General features: G+C 39.2%; 1 protein-coding gene across 1 annotated transcript in view; it reads right to left on the bottom strand.

Moving 5' to 3' along the window:
• Positions 1 to 18650, bottom strand: part of asic1c (acid-sensing (proton-gated) ion channel 1c) — a gene marked incomplete at both ends in the record, with an annotated part of 111748 nt that overhangs the window by 11407 nt on the left and 81691 nt on the right. Inside the window, 5 exons of the mRNA XM_080726469.1 lie at positions 1392 to 1545; positions 2513 to 2569; positions 3281 to 3431; positions 11017 to 11144; positions 14512 to 14662. Of these exons, the coding sequence (XP_080582595.1) occupies positions 1392 to 1545; positions 2513 to 2569; positions 3281 to 3431; positions 11017 to 11144; positions 14512 to 14662 (641 nt within the window). The remainder of the gene's footprint in view (positions 1 to 1391; positions 1546 to 2512; positions 2570 to 3280; positions 3432 to 11016; positions 11145 to 14511; positions 14663 to 18650) is intronic.

Below are 18650 nucleotides of genomic sequence, written 5' to 3'. Positions count from 1 at the left end.
ACTTGTTGGATGTTAGACTAGCCTACAGCTTTTATTTTGAAGTTGTGTACCATGTGACTTGACACGTGGTCACGTGACATTCATGATGACGATTTCTTTCCTGGACTTGAAAATTGAATAATGGGCCTATTTTTTGTTTGTCGGTTCCAAATCAAATAATGCCAAAATATGAATCACACATTCAAAAAATTGAGCAAATTTTAAGCATTTTCCTGACTTTTTTGTGGGCTAGAAAATTGGAAAAATGGGCCCATTTTTTGATTGTTGTAATGGGGTAAGAAATTAAGAAATACCTTTTTCAAGATGTTTTTCCTTTGTTGGTTCCAAATCAAATAATGACAAAGACGAATCACACATTTAAAAAATTGAAGCATTTTCCTGATTTCTTTGCAAGCTAGAACATTTGAAAAATTGGTCCATTTTTTGATATTCGTAATGTGGTAAAAAAATGAAAAATACCTTTTTTAAAGATGTTTTTCCTTTGTCGGTTCCAAATCAAATAATGACAAATATGAATCACACATTTAAAAAATTGAAGCATTTTCCTGATTTTTTTGCAAGCTAGAAAATTTAAAAAATTGGTCAATTTTTTGATATTCGTAATGTGGTAAAAAATGAAAAATACCTTTTTTAAAGATGTTTTTCCTTTGTCGGTTCCAAATCAAATAATGACAAAGACGAATCACACATTTAAAAAATTGAAGCAAAATTGAAGCATTTTCCTGATTTTTTTGCAAGCTAGAAAATTGGAAAAATGAACCAATATTTGATTTTATGGGGAGCTGGAAAATTAAAAAATTGAGAGAAAAATGATTTTTTAAAATTGAATTCCTATTGAAAATCGAACGATACTTTAGTACCCTGACCCTGTATGCTATACTGTTACATCTTTTCATTTAATAATAAAGAAAAGAAAAAGAAGATTCATTCATCTACAATTACCTGACTACTAGGGCTGTCACGATATGACATTTTATATGACGATTAATTGTCACTCAAATAATTGCGATTAACGATTTAATTGTGTTTGTGTCGTTGATAATTACATTTCTGTTCGGCTTTAGGCTTTGAATTTGCACATGGTAGATATGACCTAAATATACAAAGAAATTAGGCTTACTAACATATTTGACAACTTTCTACTTAAAAAATAACATTGATAGTGGAAATAGCCGATCTACAAGCTCACAACGCGTCGCGATAAGACGCGTTGTGAGCTTGTAGATCTGCTATTTCCACTATTTCTGAAAATGTTTTGTAAATGTATGAACATTTTTCAACATTCACGATTATGACGATTATGACAAAATATTTGCGATTATGTCAAAAAATTGCGATTAGACGATTATGTAATAATTGTGACAGCCCTACTACTACCATTAAATACTTACCCAATATATTGCTCGGTTTTGTTGAATTTCTTAGCCAGATATTTGGCAGAGGCCTTACTGGGGATCCTAACCATGGACAGCTCCTTGCCATAGCGAGTCATGTTGCACGGGGTCTCACACACACAGTAATCGTTGTCTTTCTCTACCAAAAAGTCTGTGGATGATTAAAGTCATGGAAATGTTGTGACCACTGAAACACAAGGCTGCACACAGACGGTCTGGTATAATAGGAAGAAAAAGAACGAACGAAGGAAAGAAAAGAAAGCTACAAATCTGGGCCATGCACTCGACATAAAACTATTTGCTGCCATCGTTCACTTTCCATGAAAGCAAATAATGACTGAAATCGGAATTGAGGAAAAAGAAACAGCCCTAAAGTATATTATTCATTTGACATGAATCAAAAGCAAAGACAGCTCATAAATGAGCTTACCCTAAGTTTATGCATTTAGTTCTATAAAAAGGATGAGACTCATTAGTGTTATGCCACTACTGTGTGCAGAACTGACTTGGTTGACTGCAATTCAGAAATGTATGCAAACAATAAGCATTACAGCACTTCCATAAAGGAAGAATGAAGTCAGTGCATCCAAGTCCATAGAGCAGGGTTCCCCAATTAGTTTTCCCCAAGGGCCAAATTATGTCTAGGGTACCAAGCCGAGGGCCACAACATTGCAGGGGGCGACGGTGGCGTTCCTGCTCCTCCAGCGACAGTTCAGATATCGTCGGTGTCGGGTGAAAATCTTGTATGTCCAAAACCGTTCGTTTTGCATTTAACATTTTAAAAATGACTTAAACTAGTGAAAACAGCCGATCTACAAGCACACAACGCCTCGCGGTGCGAGGCGTTGTGTGCTTGTAGATCTGCTGTTTTCACTACTTTTGTGCGACAGCCTTGTTTGATGAAGCAGAGATTTTGAGATACGGGTTTTCCACCCGACAATGACGATATTGTTGCTGCTCTTATACCACCATTATTACCGGGGTTGGTGGGAGCCAGACAGTAGCCCGCGGGCCGCCTATTGGGGAACCCTGCCATAGAGTGTACTGCAGTGACATGTGATGTTCATCTGTGACATTTAATCAAAATGCAGTGAGTGCTGTATTGTTTGTTGCCTCACCTAATGCTGGGTCAGCACACTCTTTGTACTGCTCCGGTGTACAGACTGTGGAGGTCCCTGTTCCATAGAACACAAAAGAGATCATAATCATATTATATACAGTACCAGCCACATCAAAAAGCACTCTCTTTATTTCATCCATTATAGCGGTGTCATCTTGTTTTCTGATTGTTTGCTCATGACAGAAAACTAGGGCTGTCCCATCTTAGTCAAATAATTGAATGAAAGATACATCCTAAGATGTTTTGTTAGTTGATTGGTCTTTTTTTCCATGCTCAATGTATTTATTTCTAAATGATGAGCACATATCTTGTAAATAGATATATAACACTTTAATTCTACCAGGCTATACAATATGTCAATATCCAGTAACCACTGTTAAATCAAATTAGAATGTTCAGTTCTCAACCTCACCAACCTGAAAAGGCTGTTGTTGCAGTCCAATTGTTGCATCCATATATTGAGCATAGGTGAAAACAATTTCAACACCTTTTCAAACAGATTCCCCCAAATTCCCAACATTAAAAATAGCTAAAATAGCAGATCTACAGCTAATAATGCTGTAGATCTGCATCGTCTATTTTTGCTCTTCTTCCCAGGGCTTAAGTTTCAGTAAGTGGTTAAATCAACTCAATTCTAATGACTATTAATCGACTAACAATGTCTTGTTAGTCGACTTCTTGCCCTACAGAAAACACAATCAGGTTTTCTCTCTGCTTTATCCAATCAGGAGGAATCATGCTGGCTGAAGGTAGTCTGCGTGTGTACCGGGCATATGAACCATCCTGCAGTTGCAGTTCTCCACCAGATACCGCGTCTCACAGTCGATGCGACAGGCCGTGATGCTGTACGTGGAGAAGAATTCGGAGTCTATGGGAGTAGACTTGCAATCTCCCCAAGGAGGAGGGAGGTACTGAAGCTGAAAGAGAACAAGAGTGCATGTTTCCTCTCATGGGATTGCAGTCAATCGCACGTCACTCAAACCCAGCCCGGCGGAAAAACCAACACAACGGACGACCAAAAGCAGATAGAATCCAACACAAATATATGTCATCCACAATAAAATACTGAAAACATAATCAAATGAGAATGTGCATCCGGGTGCTACTGCAATCTCAACTCAGACAATACACATCACAATATTGCAGGTAATAAAATGGCTCACGAATAGCAGCAAGCAAACATCATGCATAAAATTACTGATGCAGCTCTAGTCCTGGGGAGGAAGCAGAGTACCATGGGAAATGGAGACAGACTTAATATATTCTATAAAATGCTGTATGTAGTTTCAGACAGGACACCACAATCACTGGACAAATTGTTTCGAATCCCTGACAATGGAAGATTGTTTTTCCTAACAGATTTTATACACAGCATACTTTCCTATTTAAGGTGAAATAAAGTTTCAGGTCGGTCACAAAATTAATGGATATTAAAGTTGTTGTCTACAAAACTTTATATAAAAATGTATTTAAGCTTACTTAGACAGAATTATCTATTAGCAACACGTCCCAGAGAGTTTTCCATGAATAAATAAAAAACTCTGATTGTCCAAAGCCGAGCAATTCAGCAGAATAAATGGAAGATATTGTCTCAATTTTCAGTCTCATTAGAGGTAGGAAGAGTTTCATTAAAAGGTGAAGTGTGGGTCAATTCATTCATGAGTACCTCAGGGAATTATAAGAGCGTCATCTAACTGAATCTTAAAATATACTTAATACGTTTTCTCATGACATGAACCCACAGTACTTGAGTTACACTTACAGGGCCATGATTCACAGTATACTTGACATTATTGCCAAAGCATTCCGTGGCTTTTCGAGGAAGCCATTGGATTTCATTAGTTTCAACACAGTATGTAAACACACTTTTTAAACTTGCTTGAGATAGGTCATTTCAAAAGTGTAGGCAATAAGGCAAATTAATCCCTGGAGAAATTACATCCATGACTTGTTTTTCTGAGCAATGGCATTTGGCCAACACAGACTCAGTAATTCAGGTACGTTTGAAACAATGTAATGTCTTTAGACTGATAAAATGTACTCTAAACATACGATAAATCTAAAAATGAAGCAACTAGTGGAACATTTTCTCTATTTAACGGTATTTATGTATAGTACTGCTAACCACCACCAAAACTTTCAGTTGCTGCTTGAAACCTTTGTTACTGCAATCTTTTGAAATAACAGATGACAGGACAAAAACTAAACAAAAAAACTATTATTTATAAAGACCACTATCACCAGGGATTGTGAGCATTTAGCACAAGCCAGCAATTCTTAGTGGAGCTAGCCTATAATTAGTGACAGCCCTGTGCAGACATCACAAACAAATGGTGCTGAGAACCACACTGAGGTCTCTTGTATTGTAATTCTTCTCAGTCATCTTCAACAAAATGTGGCCTCGCCAGCTCTAATAAACTAATGGACATTTACTCAATATCAAGTGACAGAGATAGAATGTAAGTCACTGAAGCAGTGCACTATAATACCAAACTTGATTAAGCCTTTTTGAACTCCTACAGTAGCTGCCCATAAACTTTCATAACCAGTCACATAGGAGATTAAATTCCATGCCTCATGCCGATGGCAGGTTCGAGCCTCATCCTTAAATGGGCAATACATGTTAATATAACATTGCCTTGTCCCACTAGACGACATTAACCAAAAGTACAGCAGATTGTCTTCACAGCACTTAAAGGTTAATTGCAAAACAAACAAAAACATGTTCAGAGAACTGCATGTTACTGAAAGCCTGAAGCCATACAACAGCACCGATGCCACAGGTCTAGGATGTGTTAGCTGGAATGGAATGTGTTCCAGGATCACTTTAACACATAAAGGACAATGATGACTAGGAAGGGATATCTGTTTTGCTTCAGTAACATGTAACAATGCAATACTTTATACTTTGTCTTATGGCCGCGTCGTTCACCTGATAGAAACCATTATGTGCAGTGAGCGACATCAGGGGCGTCACAAGGAGGGGGAAAGTGGGACTGGGTTACTAGGGCCCAAGGTGGAGGGGCCTTAATTATTTTATACTTTAGCTATTGAAAAATAGCAGACATACAAGCTCGGTGCCGCGCTGCGAGCTTGTAGATTGGCTGTTTTTGAAAAGTTGTGAAAAATGTGAGCAAATCTTTGAATATATGTATTTTTTAAGAGAACATTTTGTAACTCAAATTTTGCTACTGGGGGGTCCCTGGAACTAAATATTTTGAGATGGGGGTCCGTAGCCAAATACATTTTGGGGATCCTTCAAATGAAAAAGTTTGAGCACCACTGACATAGAAACAGTTTTTTCAAAAAACCTTAGAAGGATTTGAAATATTAAAGGACACATTTTCACGATCTTTAAAAAATAGCAGATCTACAAGCTTGTGAGCTTGTATATCTGCTATTTTTCAATAGTTAAAAGTACCCAGGTCCCAGAATTTGTTGCGACACCCCAGTGTGCAGTGAGCGACATGGTCATACGGCAAAGTATCAAAGTATAATGCATAATGAGTTATACTTGGTTGCGTGCCATGCAACTAAGTACTGTATTATCTTAGCTAAAGTGATGTCACACCCTAGCACTGTACGTGTGAATATGGCAAATGAATCGGCGTCACAAGTGTATTAGAGGTGCAAACAAAGGTTTTTCTTGAATGGACTTTTTTGCTTGAAAAATGAATACTTGCATGTCTCATCTTCATTTTTCATGTTGCAGGTCCCTGCGCTATGATACTTAAAGGGATGTATGGTCATATCTTGTTTGTTGATTTGTGTTAAATATCTCTATATTCCAATGGTAATCATTGCTATAGTGTTTTTGGTCAGTAACAGGTGCTTCACTACACCTAGCTCTTTAGTAAGCAGAAAATACATGTTCAGGTGGGGAGCATGGGGGAGAGATAACCCATACAGGATGCTGATACCGTTTCCCCAGGATGAGCGGGATACAGATAAACAAGTGAAATTGGAAGTGATGAAACAAAACAAAAAAAAACATGCAGACAAAATTGGAACACTATAAAATTTAAGCTGAAAAATGGATTCTCTCTCCTGAATGGATGATTGGTGACCGACCTGGAAATGTATTTTCTGATTATTAAAGCACTGGAGAGACAGGCAGACCAGTTGCTAAGCAAACTCTCTGTAGCAATGATTACAATCAGAATATAGAGCTTTAACTTTTGAACAAAACATAGTTTTGCGCTAGGACCGAAAAATACATCACTTTAAACTATCTAACTCAATGCTAATACCTGTGTTGTTTGCACCTCCAAACCAATGGCTGACTCGGCCACACTTCCAAATACCCGTATGTGTTTGTGTGTCAGGCTTAAAGTATAAGCCTAATGGACAGATGGATCCATTCCTAGGGGACCACAGATGGAAACGTGGGATTGGAGGGAGGGTGTATGTGAGTGGCTATTTAACAATGTGTCTTGGGGCATGCAGGCAGCAAACTCGGGACAGACATACGGTACCCTCTGCACTTGGGTGGAAACGAACGTTTGGAAACCGGGGGAGACCCCGAAGCCCAGCTCATGGAGGAACGGAGGCTCTGCCTGAGTGTGAAGTTGTACCTTTATCCCGGCCTCATAGGACATCTCATCTAGGCGGAGGATGAGGGAACATGAGGGATCATTACCATGATCAGCGTATACACCGTCACACAACGAAGTATAACCCAGGCTGCAGAGTAGCAACAAGCTGTGCAAGGGAGACATCTGTCAAACCCTTTAAGCAACCAACCCACCTGTTGTCTTCCAAACAGAGGCCAACAACAACTAGAAATCCCAGTGGCAGCCGGGATTTGACAACTCATGCAAACTTGAGCAAAAGGCTTATTGATTTAATGTCGTTCAGCCATGGCCCAACCACGTCCACTCGAGCTCGAGTAGAATTCTATTATAACGATGTTCCAAACCAAGGCATACGGTAGTTCTAGTCCAGAGTTTGCGTGGTCCTGCTGTCATCCCTGCAGGCCACAACTGTCCATAAGAACATTTAATCCCTCTGAGCATCTCTGTAGGAATGACAGGTCATCAACTCATAAGACAAATGATCCAGTGGTGTTTTCAGTATCATTTCAAGCATAGAAAATTGATAAATGTATTACATAGAGGTTCGCGGGCCTTCGGCCCGCTCACATCTAGTAAAAAAAAAAAATAAATAAATAAAAAAAATTAAAAAAAAAATTAAAAAAAAAAAAAAAAAAAAAAATGGGGCGGAACTATTGTGCCGCAGCGCACGTTTCCGGTCGGACATATTTGACCGCCGGACGCACTTCCGGTTTGGAACTCCGTGTGGCACGTGATCAGTCCTAGCCAATTGGAGTGCTGCATTTGGTCTGTTGGTGACAAATACCGCTGGCTGCAGTTCTAAAATGTAATATAAGATTTGAGATTGCCTCATTAAACACTTTAACCCTTTACTTGGTTGACCAAGTCCCTCTGGGGACTCACTAAATATCTACTCTGAAAATAGCACATCTACAGGATCACAAAGCATTGCGTTGCAATGTGTTGTGAGCTTGTAGATCTTCTTTTCTGCAAAGGCTACACCCAGAATACGGATGCTGGGGTTCAAGTGGTTAACCACTTCAACCCATCCCTATTATGAGCATGTCTTTATATAGATTGAACATTTCAGAAATTGTAAAACAAAATGTTTTGAAGAATTTCATACGTTTTCACTATTTTCAAAAATAGCAAAGATAGCTGATCTATAAGCTCACAACATATCGCTATTTACTTACAGTAAGTGGACAACAATAGACCGTTTGTCAGCCTTCTGATTGGTCCCTGAGACTCCCTGACTGGCCAACCAGAAAAAAACATTCACTTTTTGCTATCGGGGGTGGAGTTTGTGCAGTGGAGAATGTTGCTTCAGGCTTTCAACAACTGTCCGCAGTGCGCGACACGGAGATCGGCCGGTACGGTGATAGCGACGGCAAGCGTCAAGCGATCTCGCTCATCATAACGAATAAGCTTCAACAAACTAGTTCACATGTACCTTATCAATGGTCTAAGAGTCACGATTGGGTACATATAATTTAAATGGGCAGAATTACGAAAAGCCAGCCTATTATGTGAGGAGAAACATTCTCTCTGTCCTCTTCCTAGTACCCAAGATGCAATGCGCTTCTCTTTCTATCTCTGATCCAGAGGATTAAACTAATTAAAACAGTTATTTTTCGGGGGAAAACTACTGTTTTGCTATGTAATTACTGTACCTTTTTCTTCCCTTTTTATTAATATCACGTAGATGTGTTTTTTGTGGTACTTTATATAGCTGTAATGAGGCTATGAAGGGAAAAAAAATCGCATCCACTACCACTATAAAAGAATCTGCAAAGAGGATTCTGTCCCACTGGGATTAAACAAATTAAAACATATATTTTCGGGTAAACCCCCTGTTTTGCAATGTAACTACTGTACCTTTGTCTTCCCTTTTTATTAATATCACCTAGGTGTTTTTCCTTGGTACTTTATATAGCTGTAATGAGGCTATGAAGGGGGAAAAAAATCCCATCCACTTCCACTATAAAAACAATCTGCCCAGGGTTAATGTCCCATCATAGTAACAGGGCAGAATGGGGCGGGATTTGCAAAAGGGTTTATTACCTTTAGACTCAAATTACAGCCAAATTGATTCATTAAACCTTCAGGTTGTAAACACATTGTCATCACTGTCACATTCGTGGGTCCTCATGTCAGGATTACAGAGAACTATCAATGGCTTGCTCCCTATCAAAAGTAACTTAATTATAACGATTAATAGACCTACATCACATGAATTCAAAATAGCTGAACTAGGCTAACAGTTTTCACAATGTTCAAGTTTACAAAACGGAAACATTGTGTGATTTGTGGTGTCCAATATGTTGATTTATAAGCTCTGCCTCCATCACCCCATGTTAGTCTGTTGAATCAAAAATGAAAAATGTCAGTGTTCCAAGATCGTTCTATTTGGGAGCAAAATCTTTTCTTTTCTTTTTTTTTACCAGTTCAAGTTCAGACTGTCGTTTCTTTTGGTAAATAATTCATTTGAACTACCAAGGTATGAACGATTATTACATCAGATACTGTGTACAAGTGGAAATGCTAATGAGGAGCGTGTAGCCTGGCAACACACTGACTGCAGCAATATCTGAAAGGTGAAAACTCACTGCAAGAATGTATCCTAGTGATTAAAATGAGACTCAATGAGATATCAGCCTGTCTTTGGTTTCCCTTAAGCTAGTAGTAGTAGTAGTAGTTTAGTAGTAGTAGTAGTTTTATTTTGGTCATTGTTATAATGCAATGCATTTTCATTAATTTCATTCACATAAACATAAATAATAAACAGACCTATGGCATAATTATGCCATATATCTGTATAACATTATGTGTAGTCTACGATACTAAAACGTCACTGCTACCATGTATTATAAATAGATGCACAGGCCCTATGGTTTGAAGAATATGCAATCAGGTTAGTGTCCAAACTAGATGAGGAATCAGTGTTACAGGCCTGCACACAACACATTAATAATAATAATTAAAGCCTGCAGTATTTATTCCTTCTTCTTCCCCCTCCGGTGATTACAATTAAACAACGACCTCATCTAAGAGGTCTAATCATTTCCTTCTTACTATATGGTAGTAAATAGAAACCTTTTGCCTTCCTTTATAGCAATCAGTAGTTTATTATTCCGTAATAAACCTTATTTATTATATAAATGTATTATTCCATAATAAACCAAGGGAGTTGGTTTGGTTTTTAAATAATGGTTGTGGATCCTGCAGTTCATCACATGGTACTACATATATTATTCACAGTGAGAGGATCCTTTAACTGATTATTTTTTAAACACTTTCCGCAGTGGGAGTTAAGTCCTGGGCAACAAAATTTGCTCAGTCATCAATAGTCTGCAGTTTTATATTGGGGGGGAAAGCTTTGATGTGTAATGTAGGGTAAATACTGCTACCAGAAGATCATTTTAGCTATACCGCTGTGAAGAAAATAATTCACGTGCCTTATTGGACATTAATGATTTGATTTCTAACAGTTAAAATTATAGTGCCTCTAATGTTTTGCCCAAACCAAATTATAGGGTTTATCTTTTCACTTAGAATTCACTTGCTGTGTGACTTCTGTTAAATGTCCCTAAAGGTATAACTCTGCCTGTTGCTATGCACCACTGCAGACAATTTTCACCACATTACCAAAGCTAAAAGTAGTGATGGCTCAAAAATGTGAAAAACAAACTGTCAGATATTTATGCATCCTGTCTAGCCAAACTGTTGTTTGATGCTATGCACCCGGAATCATTGGATGATTCCGCTAACATCTAACAACTTGATTTCACATTTCATGCACAGTAAATTTCAACAGAACAGATTTTGCTCCAGGATATGAGACAAATACGCAATGGGGTTTGGAGGGGTAAAAACACAGGATGATGCAGGGTGAAAGGTTGAAGTTGAAGGGAGGAGGCGTCGGAGTGAGAGGCTAAACATTAGGTACCAGTTGCTGCTGACATGACACAAAAGTTTGAAAACCAGGGGCCACACCAAATCCCAGTTGATCAATGAAGGGCGGCTCGTCTTGGCTGTGTATCTGAACCTTGATGCCTGCTTCATATGATGTCTCATCTGTGGATACAGTAGGCCAGACATTGTGGATACAGTAAACCAGAAATGTGGATACAAAAGAACCAGACATTGTCACTTAAAGGAACCCCCTTTTTCTCTCTATCCATTCCAGGGTCAGTTCTGCCCTTCTTCCATTCCAGGGTCAGCTCTGCATTCTTTTCCCCTCTTCTTCCTTTTCTCCCCAATTATCCATTATGCCAATTCCTGCATTTTCCCCACACACATAGTAGCCTAGTAGTCATCACTGCTAACCCCTATCTATAGTTGGTCTTGTGGGAGGGTGTACGTGAACACTTGTCCGCTCTGATAACACATCCAGTCGCTTCTTTTCACTGCGCAGTGACGAGTTTCACCGGGGAGGACGTAATCGTGTGGAGGAACACGCCATCTTCCCCAGTCCCAGCCCGTGCTGAACCAACCTGCAAGAGTCATTAGTGCAGTGATAGAGCTGGCCTCCCTGCCTTCACACCCTCGAACACGGCCAATTGTGTTCATTGGAGTGCCGAGCCAGAGGCACCGCAGAGGATCTGTAGTGGTGTGCAACTGTGCACTACCCAGGTGCCCCTGGGGTCAGCACTGTTGAGACCAGGCTAGTGTCAGGAGTGGAAAATGTATTAGAATACTTGAGTAGAAGAGCAGCATATAGACTAGAGTTAGGGTTAGTCTTACTTCAATATTACTCAAGTAGAATTACATTTAATTACAGTATTTTCTGGACTATAAGGCGCACCTGACTATAAGGCGCACTGTCAATGAATGGTCTATTTTCAAACTGTTTTCATATATAAGGCGCACCTGACTATAAGGCGCACATAATAGACGCTACCGTTGCGTTATGCATCCAACAGATGGAGCTGTGCTAAAGGGAATGTCAATGTCAATGAATGATCCATATATAAGGCGCACTGGACTATAAGGCGCACTGTAGTTTTTTGAGAAAATTAAAGGCTTTTAAGTGCTCCTTATAGTCCGGAAAATACGGTACTTAAAACTACTCAATTACTCTGAGTAGTATGAATTACGCATAATCGCTGCTGCACAGTGCGCACAACCCTTGTATCTCCATTTCTTTTTCACAAATGAATGCCCTATTTTATACTTCCGTGACAGTGTTGTGCAAAAGTAGCAAATATAGCTGATCTAAATCACCTATTCATATTTTAAAAGATTTCATCTACAGTATAATAACATTCCCAAAATAGGGACGCCAGTTTGAAAGCGGTTACGTTTGTCTCTGGGTTTTATAAATATTTAACCAATGAAAAGTATTGACAACAATAATTACCATAACTAATTTTATGCATTGGAACACAGTTTTTAATTTTTCCATTACCTGAAAAGTAGCCGTTTAGGACATACAAGGTTTCTGCTAACAACAATGCTATGGTCACCATTAGAGGCCCAATATAATAGTCTTTATAAGAAAGATTTAAAGAAGTTCAAAGCTACATGAAAGTACATGAAAAAGCTACACAATTACAGTAATAAGAGCACCTGTAATTAGTCACTTTCCACCCCAAGGTTGCATAAGGGTAAAGCACACGGACAGTACCTCCACAGTATAATATGTACTGAATATTAAGAGTCTTGGAGCCTACATTAAATAGATTCATAAGTGTTATTACACACAAAGATGGACAGTATAACTATATTAATGCTGTACTGTAAGTGGGGGGTACATCAACATTGCAATCACCAATAAAACATTACCGCTAGCCTTGCCGTATCAAGTCAACACTTTTCTGCTGACGTACAACATTACAGTGAAGGATGAGATCTACCTCAAGTCTGGAAAAGGCCCAGGAGATCTGTTATGGCTCTAAGCATGCACTACAGGACAGTACATCAACACCGATGCTGCTCTTGGCTAAGAAAAGCTATTCAGACAATCCTAAAATGATGTTGGCATTTCTCACAATTGACCCCACCCGCCAACAGGGTATGAATTATGGTCAACAGATATAGATACTCGGGGCATGGGAATAAAACCTGCTCTATACTTTGTCTTACGAAGGTGTCCTGTGTTAAAATAGCTGTTCTAAATAGCTGATCAGTGCATCCAACGTGATGCATTGTGATACTTGCGACATGGAACACTCGTAAAGAATAAATTAAGGCATTATCGCAGGGCAATATTTAGATATTATATGGATATTGTGATGAGACTAGATATCGTCTGGGATTTTGCATATCCTAATATTATGATATGACGTAATAAGTGTTGTTTTTTACTGATTTTAAACCTTATTGCGACCGAAAGTCATCCTGCCCATATATGGAGGCTGACATGCCCATATATGGAGATCCCTGATGTCATGGACCTCCATACTGTATATGGAGCTGAACAACACTGACATCATCAACTCTACATCACCCGGATCTCCATATATGGCTATGGCTGACTCATTCTGACATCACCAGGATGACTCCCATATCTGTGAATGGCAATATACATACATGCCAGTCTAACCAATATGCCCATATCTCCATATACATGGATCTCCATATATGGGCATCAGGGATCTCCATACTGTACATCGCCCTTAGGCATCTTACTGGTTTTAGACTATGAAAAATTTCAAAAAGTTTCAGATGTGTGTTTAGTTTCTTGTCAAAAATAGCCAATCTACAATGATACTAACATACTGGACATGATACTGACCAGAATACTGATATGATAGGCCTACTGACATACTGTAATACTACAAGATCTGAGCTTGTAGATCTGCTTATTATTATTCACCATTTTTGAAAATGTTTAAAACATTTCATATGTCAAAATAAGGTATTATCTGGGCCCCCGCTGACCTAACGTTCCAGGCGCATACCACATAGGCTCTGATGCCTGACAGGGCGTCGCGGGTTTGAGTCCCGTTCCCGACGACCTTTGCTGCCTGTCACTCCCCATCTCTCTTCCCATTTCCTGTCAGTCTACTGTCCTATCAATAAAGGCATGAAAGCCCAAAAACAAATCCTAAAAGAAATAAGGTATTGTACTCTTAATATCAATTTAGAGGTATTTGGTCAACTCACAGCGCTGCACCAGGTGCCACGCTGAAAAATTGTGAATTGTTTTGCATTTGTAACTCAAATATTCGCTTCTGGGGGTCCCTGATACAGAATATTTCGAGATGGGGGTCCTTGACATGAAAATGTTTGAGAACCACAGACATAAAAACATGCATTTTTCAAAAACCTTAGAAGCATTTAGAAGACACTTGTAGACTAGGGTCAAAAACATTCAGATGTTCCTGATTTTTCAAAAATAGTAGATCTACAAGCTCGCAGTGCGGCACTCGGTGCCGCGCTGTGAGCTTGTAGATCTGCTATTTTTCAATAGCTAAAGTATAAAATAATTCACACCGACCTGTCTCTCCCCACACTGGCAGGTACTCGTCCTGCTGGATGTCCATCATGATCTCCAAGCCATTCCCTGTGCCACCCTTTAACGTGGTCAGCAGTGGGTTGCCATCCAGTCCCGAGTTGAAGGTGTAGCATTTTCCATAGCGAGTGTAAATCTGCAAAAGAACACAGAAAAAGACATTGTGATGTGTGGGGGGAATTAGCTCAGGGGTAGAGAAACTGTCAGGGGGTTTCCAGTTCGAATCCGGGCTTCCCCTGAGTTAATGTCGAAGAGTCCTTGAGCAAGACTCTGAACCCCAAGTTGCTCCCGGTGAGCAGGTTGGTGCCTTGCATGGTTTCCAGCGCCATCGGTGTATGAATGTGTGTGTGAATGAGTGAATGTAATGCACAATCTATGTAAAGCGCCTTGGATAAAAGCGCTATATAAATGCAGTATGCACCATTTACCATTTAATTTAAAAGAAAACTCAGAGATCTCGGGATTCATTTCAGATGGCTTCAGTGTAGATTTTGGACTTCATGTGGCTAGCCTGTCACAGTCAGTAGTCTATTATGATGCTGTTTCACAAACAGTGGGTCGGGACCCATTTGTGGGTCAGAGACCAATTTTTATACTCGAGTAAAATTCCCATTTTCTTTTCCTACATTAAAAAAATCTATCTATCAAAAGATGTATTTCTTAAATATTTTTCAAATACTTTTAGACATTTTAAAACACACATTTAAGAAATAGGGGGAAAAAGAATAATTAAGAACTAGTGAAAATAGACAATCTACAAGCTCACAATGCAGCGCGAAGCGACGCGCTGTGACCTTTGTGATTTGAAGTTTGACATTAGCTTTGGGCACACAGACACACTCACAGACGCTCTCATAGATGGCTAATAACCTCTTGCAGAACCATGTTGTGAAAATAAATTTGTGAAGTGTAATTTTCGATAAAGAACTTATGTACAGCCACATGATGTATTGCTTGACAGTCAGTACAGTACTGGAGAGGTAATTACTGTAGTCTTGTGACTATTTACTATATTGGAAACAGCACACAAACTTAATACATAATGCTGATCCCATCAAATGAATGACCTTTTCCTTGGCCACAACTAACAATCTTTACCCTATTCCAGTCAGAAATTCCCCTGAGAAACTTTGGAGTGTACTGTACAGTATGTACACTTTAGTTTTCTTTATGAGAACCAGACCTAGAACAAACAAATTAAATTAGCATACGGTGTCTATGTTAATAAAGCTCAGCGGTATTTAAGTATGGATGTCCAATAGCTACTCTACGATTTTCCAGCCACAAATGTTCACCTGGTTTTCTAATGCATCTCTCTGGAGTTATTTATGCTTCTTGGTTCAGTTCTCACAGGTTACATATTGATGCTTCTTGCCTTTTTTAATTGGATGGATCTTCTGGACCGGAATATGTTCCATCATTGTTGCCAAAGCAGAAACAAACTATAATCTTGGATGTTTCTCACAGTGTATCATCTGATTAGAACAGTCAATGTTTTAAGCTCAAACTCAGGCAACAAGTTTGGAAAGGCTATGAGAGAAATTAAGTTAAGCTCTTTGAAGCCTTGAAGTCAATTTGAGATAAATCCCAATATGCTGGGCAAATAGTAAGCAGCATTTCACCAGAACACTGCATTGGTAACAATTAAAATTTGCAAACGCGCAAGCGTGCGTGCGTGCGTGCGTGCGGGGCATTAACCAAAAAGTCGACTTTATTACACAAGTCGACTCCCACCAGGGAAAGTCGAAAGTTGAAAAAAAATGAAAAGAAAAAAGAAGAAAATCCTTTGCACGAACTTTATCCTGTTGGATCCAACATTAAATAGGAATCAGGATTATTATTATTCAGTGATGCTGGTTGCAGTGGAATCTATAATCAAAAGCCTTATTAAGGGAGAAAGGATCGCTTCAGGCTATTCTATGAAGTCCAGGGGTAAGTCATTTTTATGTTTTGTCCCCCGTCAATGTGATGATGTCATCAAACGATAAAGTCGACTTCAACTCAACTTTTTACTGAGTCGAGTCGACTTGCAAAAATCTCAATCTCAATACTAAGCATAACAACATAGTCTCACGTATCCAGATGATTAGAGCGCTCTGTTAAGTCAGGGTATATCTAAATTCCATGTATACCGCGTTGGCTAGAACGGCAGCAAAAACCACCACAGACAAACCTATGCCCACTGCTTTGAAAACCAATACTAATATGGTCCCAATATGAATGACCACCCTAAAGTCTTTGCATTGGTTCTGCAATGCAGTCATTTTTTAGATTTCATAATTGTGTCTACCCACTTAACCCATTCAGTGAATTTAGATGTCCCCAGACATATAAGTAGGCAGAGAACTATGATTATCTGAAGAGAATAATAGAGATTACTAACGACGTCACCAGTCTGCATGACAACAGTGCAGATACTGTAATGCTGATTGTGTACAAGACACAGTTGTATAGGTTCAACACACACTGAGTCAATACACCAGGGGTCTTCAACAGTGTTTCCGGGACCCCTAGGGGGTCCTCAGAGTTACTACAGGGGGTCCTCCAAATCTTTGTGTGAAACCTTTTTTTTTTCTCCTTTTTTATATTAACCACCCTGTAGTGTCCATATTCAGAGAACTTTAGCCAAAAATAGCCGATCTATAAGCTCACAACGCCTCGCAGCGCGAGGCGTTGTGAGCTTGTAGATCGGCTATTTTCGGCAAAGAGCTTTGGTGTAGAGGGGAAAAGAGCAGACTAAGTACAGAGTGAAAGGTACATTTTTTAAGTATTGACGGTTCAAGTGGTTAAATATCTGAAAACACAAATGTACATGAATCCAAAATACACTGATGAGTGCTGTCAAACGATGAAACAATGTGGAATCTCTGAAAAGGTTGTGGGGGTCCCTGCTTCATCTCTCTCTCAACTAAGGGGTCCTTTGCCTGAAAACGTTGAAGACCCCTGCAATACACCATGAATACATCCACATACATCTTTTTTCCAATATCTTATTTGGTGGTAGTTTGGACAAGGCGGCAGATGGTTCAGAGTCAGACAGTGTGGAAAGGCTGCTCTCTAAAGATCAGATGCAGTGTTCCATATCCAGAGTCAGACAGACCCCCATGCAGCACAGACAGACAGACATGACGGAGTGTCAGCTCCTCTCTCCTGCCACCCGTAATGAGACCCTTCAAGCAACTGGCTCATGACAGCACCTTCAAAGATTTCAATTTGAGCACAGAAAATATGCAAGTTTAATGCACTCTCTCTCTCGGAAAGCTGCACGGTGCATTGTTTTGAATTATGCCATAGAATCAATGTTTTCAAATCTGCTTGTGACAGGATGTCACAATATTGTTTCACATTCCTCGTTAGGATAGAAATATTTTCAATCTCCTTTTTACTGGAAATGGTATGAAGCTATACTATTTCGATGTTTTTTCTATAACCTGTGCTGTATATGTACTATGCATCATAATGCGATATTGCATTGTGAGGGGAAATAATTATGTTGATTAACAGATGAATGTACCTAAACAGAAAAGCCATTCACGTTTCGGGAGAGTGAACATAAATGGAAGTGAAGTATACAGTCTATAAGAGCCTCTAGATGTTTAATTAGGGATGCTGAAATTTTAATTTGCAGTGATCTACGACGTCTGAATTATTAATGTCCTCATCTATCGTCTCTGGAGTTGTTATCACGGAGACAAAAAGAACTAGGTGCTTTGGATGTTAAAGGATAGAGACAAAAAAGATGAAAGAGAAAAGCCACCTCCTAATGTGCTCATGTGCAAAACATCACATGAGTGAACATTATTTGTTGTTTTGAATGCCTTGTTAAACAATCAAAATGTACAATAGTATTGCACATAAAACAAGTCATGTGGTCATGAGATCAATTTTTACACTCTCTGAGTTAAATTAAAACTGTGCAGCGTACAATTCTGTAAACCTTTTACAGCCTATTAATGCCTGTTACAGAGAGGATCATTCAAAGCCTTACATTGTTAACCTGCCTTGTAAACAACATAACATTTCCATCATCTCCTCACAGACTCTCTCTCTCTCTCTTTACATACTGTGCTGAAGTTCTTGTAGGTGCAGTTTTCCCCACGGAACTTGCATTCCAACAGCATGTC

This window comes from Nannobrachium achirus (genome assembly GCF_963921795.1).
Source record: "Nannobrachium achirus genome assembly, chromosome: 5".
In the NCBI taxonomy this organism is placed as follows: Eukaryota; Metazoa; Chordata; class Actinopteri; order Myctophiformes; family Myctophidae; genus Nannobrachium; species Nannobrachium achirus.
Note: the sequence above shows the minus strand (reverse complement) of the source record. Positions and strands in the feature narration are given on the sequence as shown.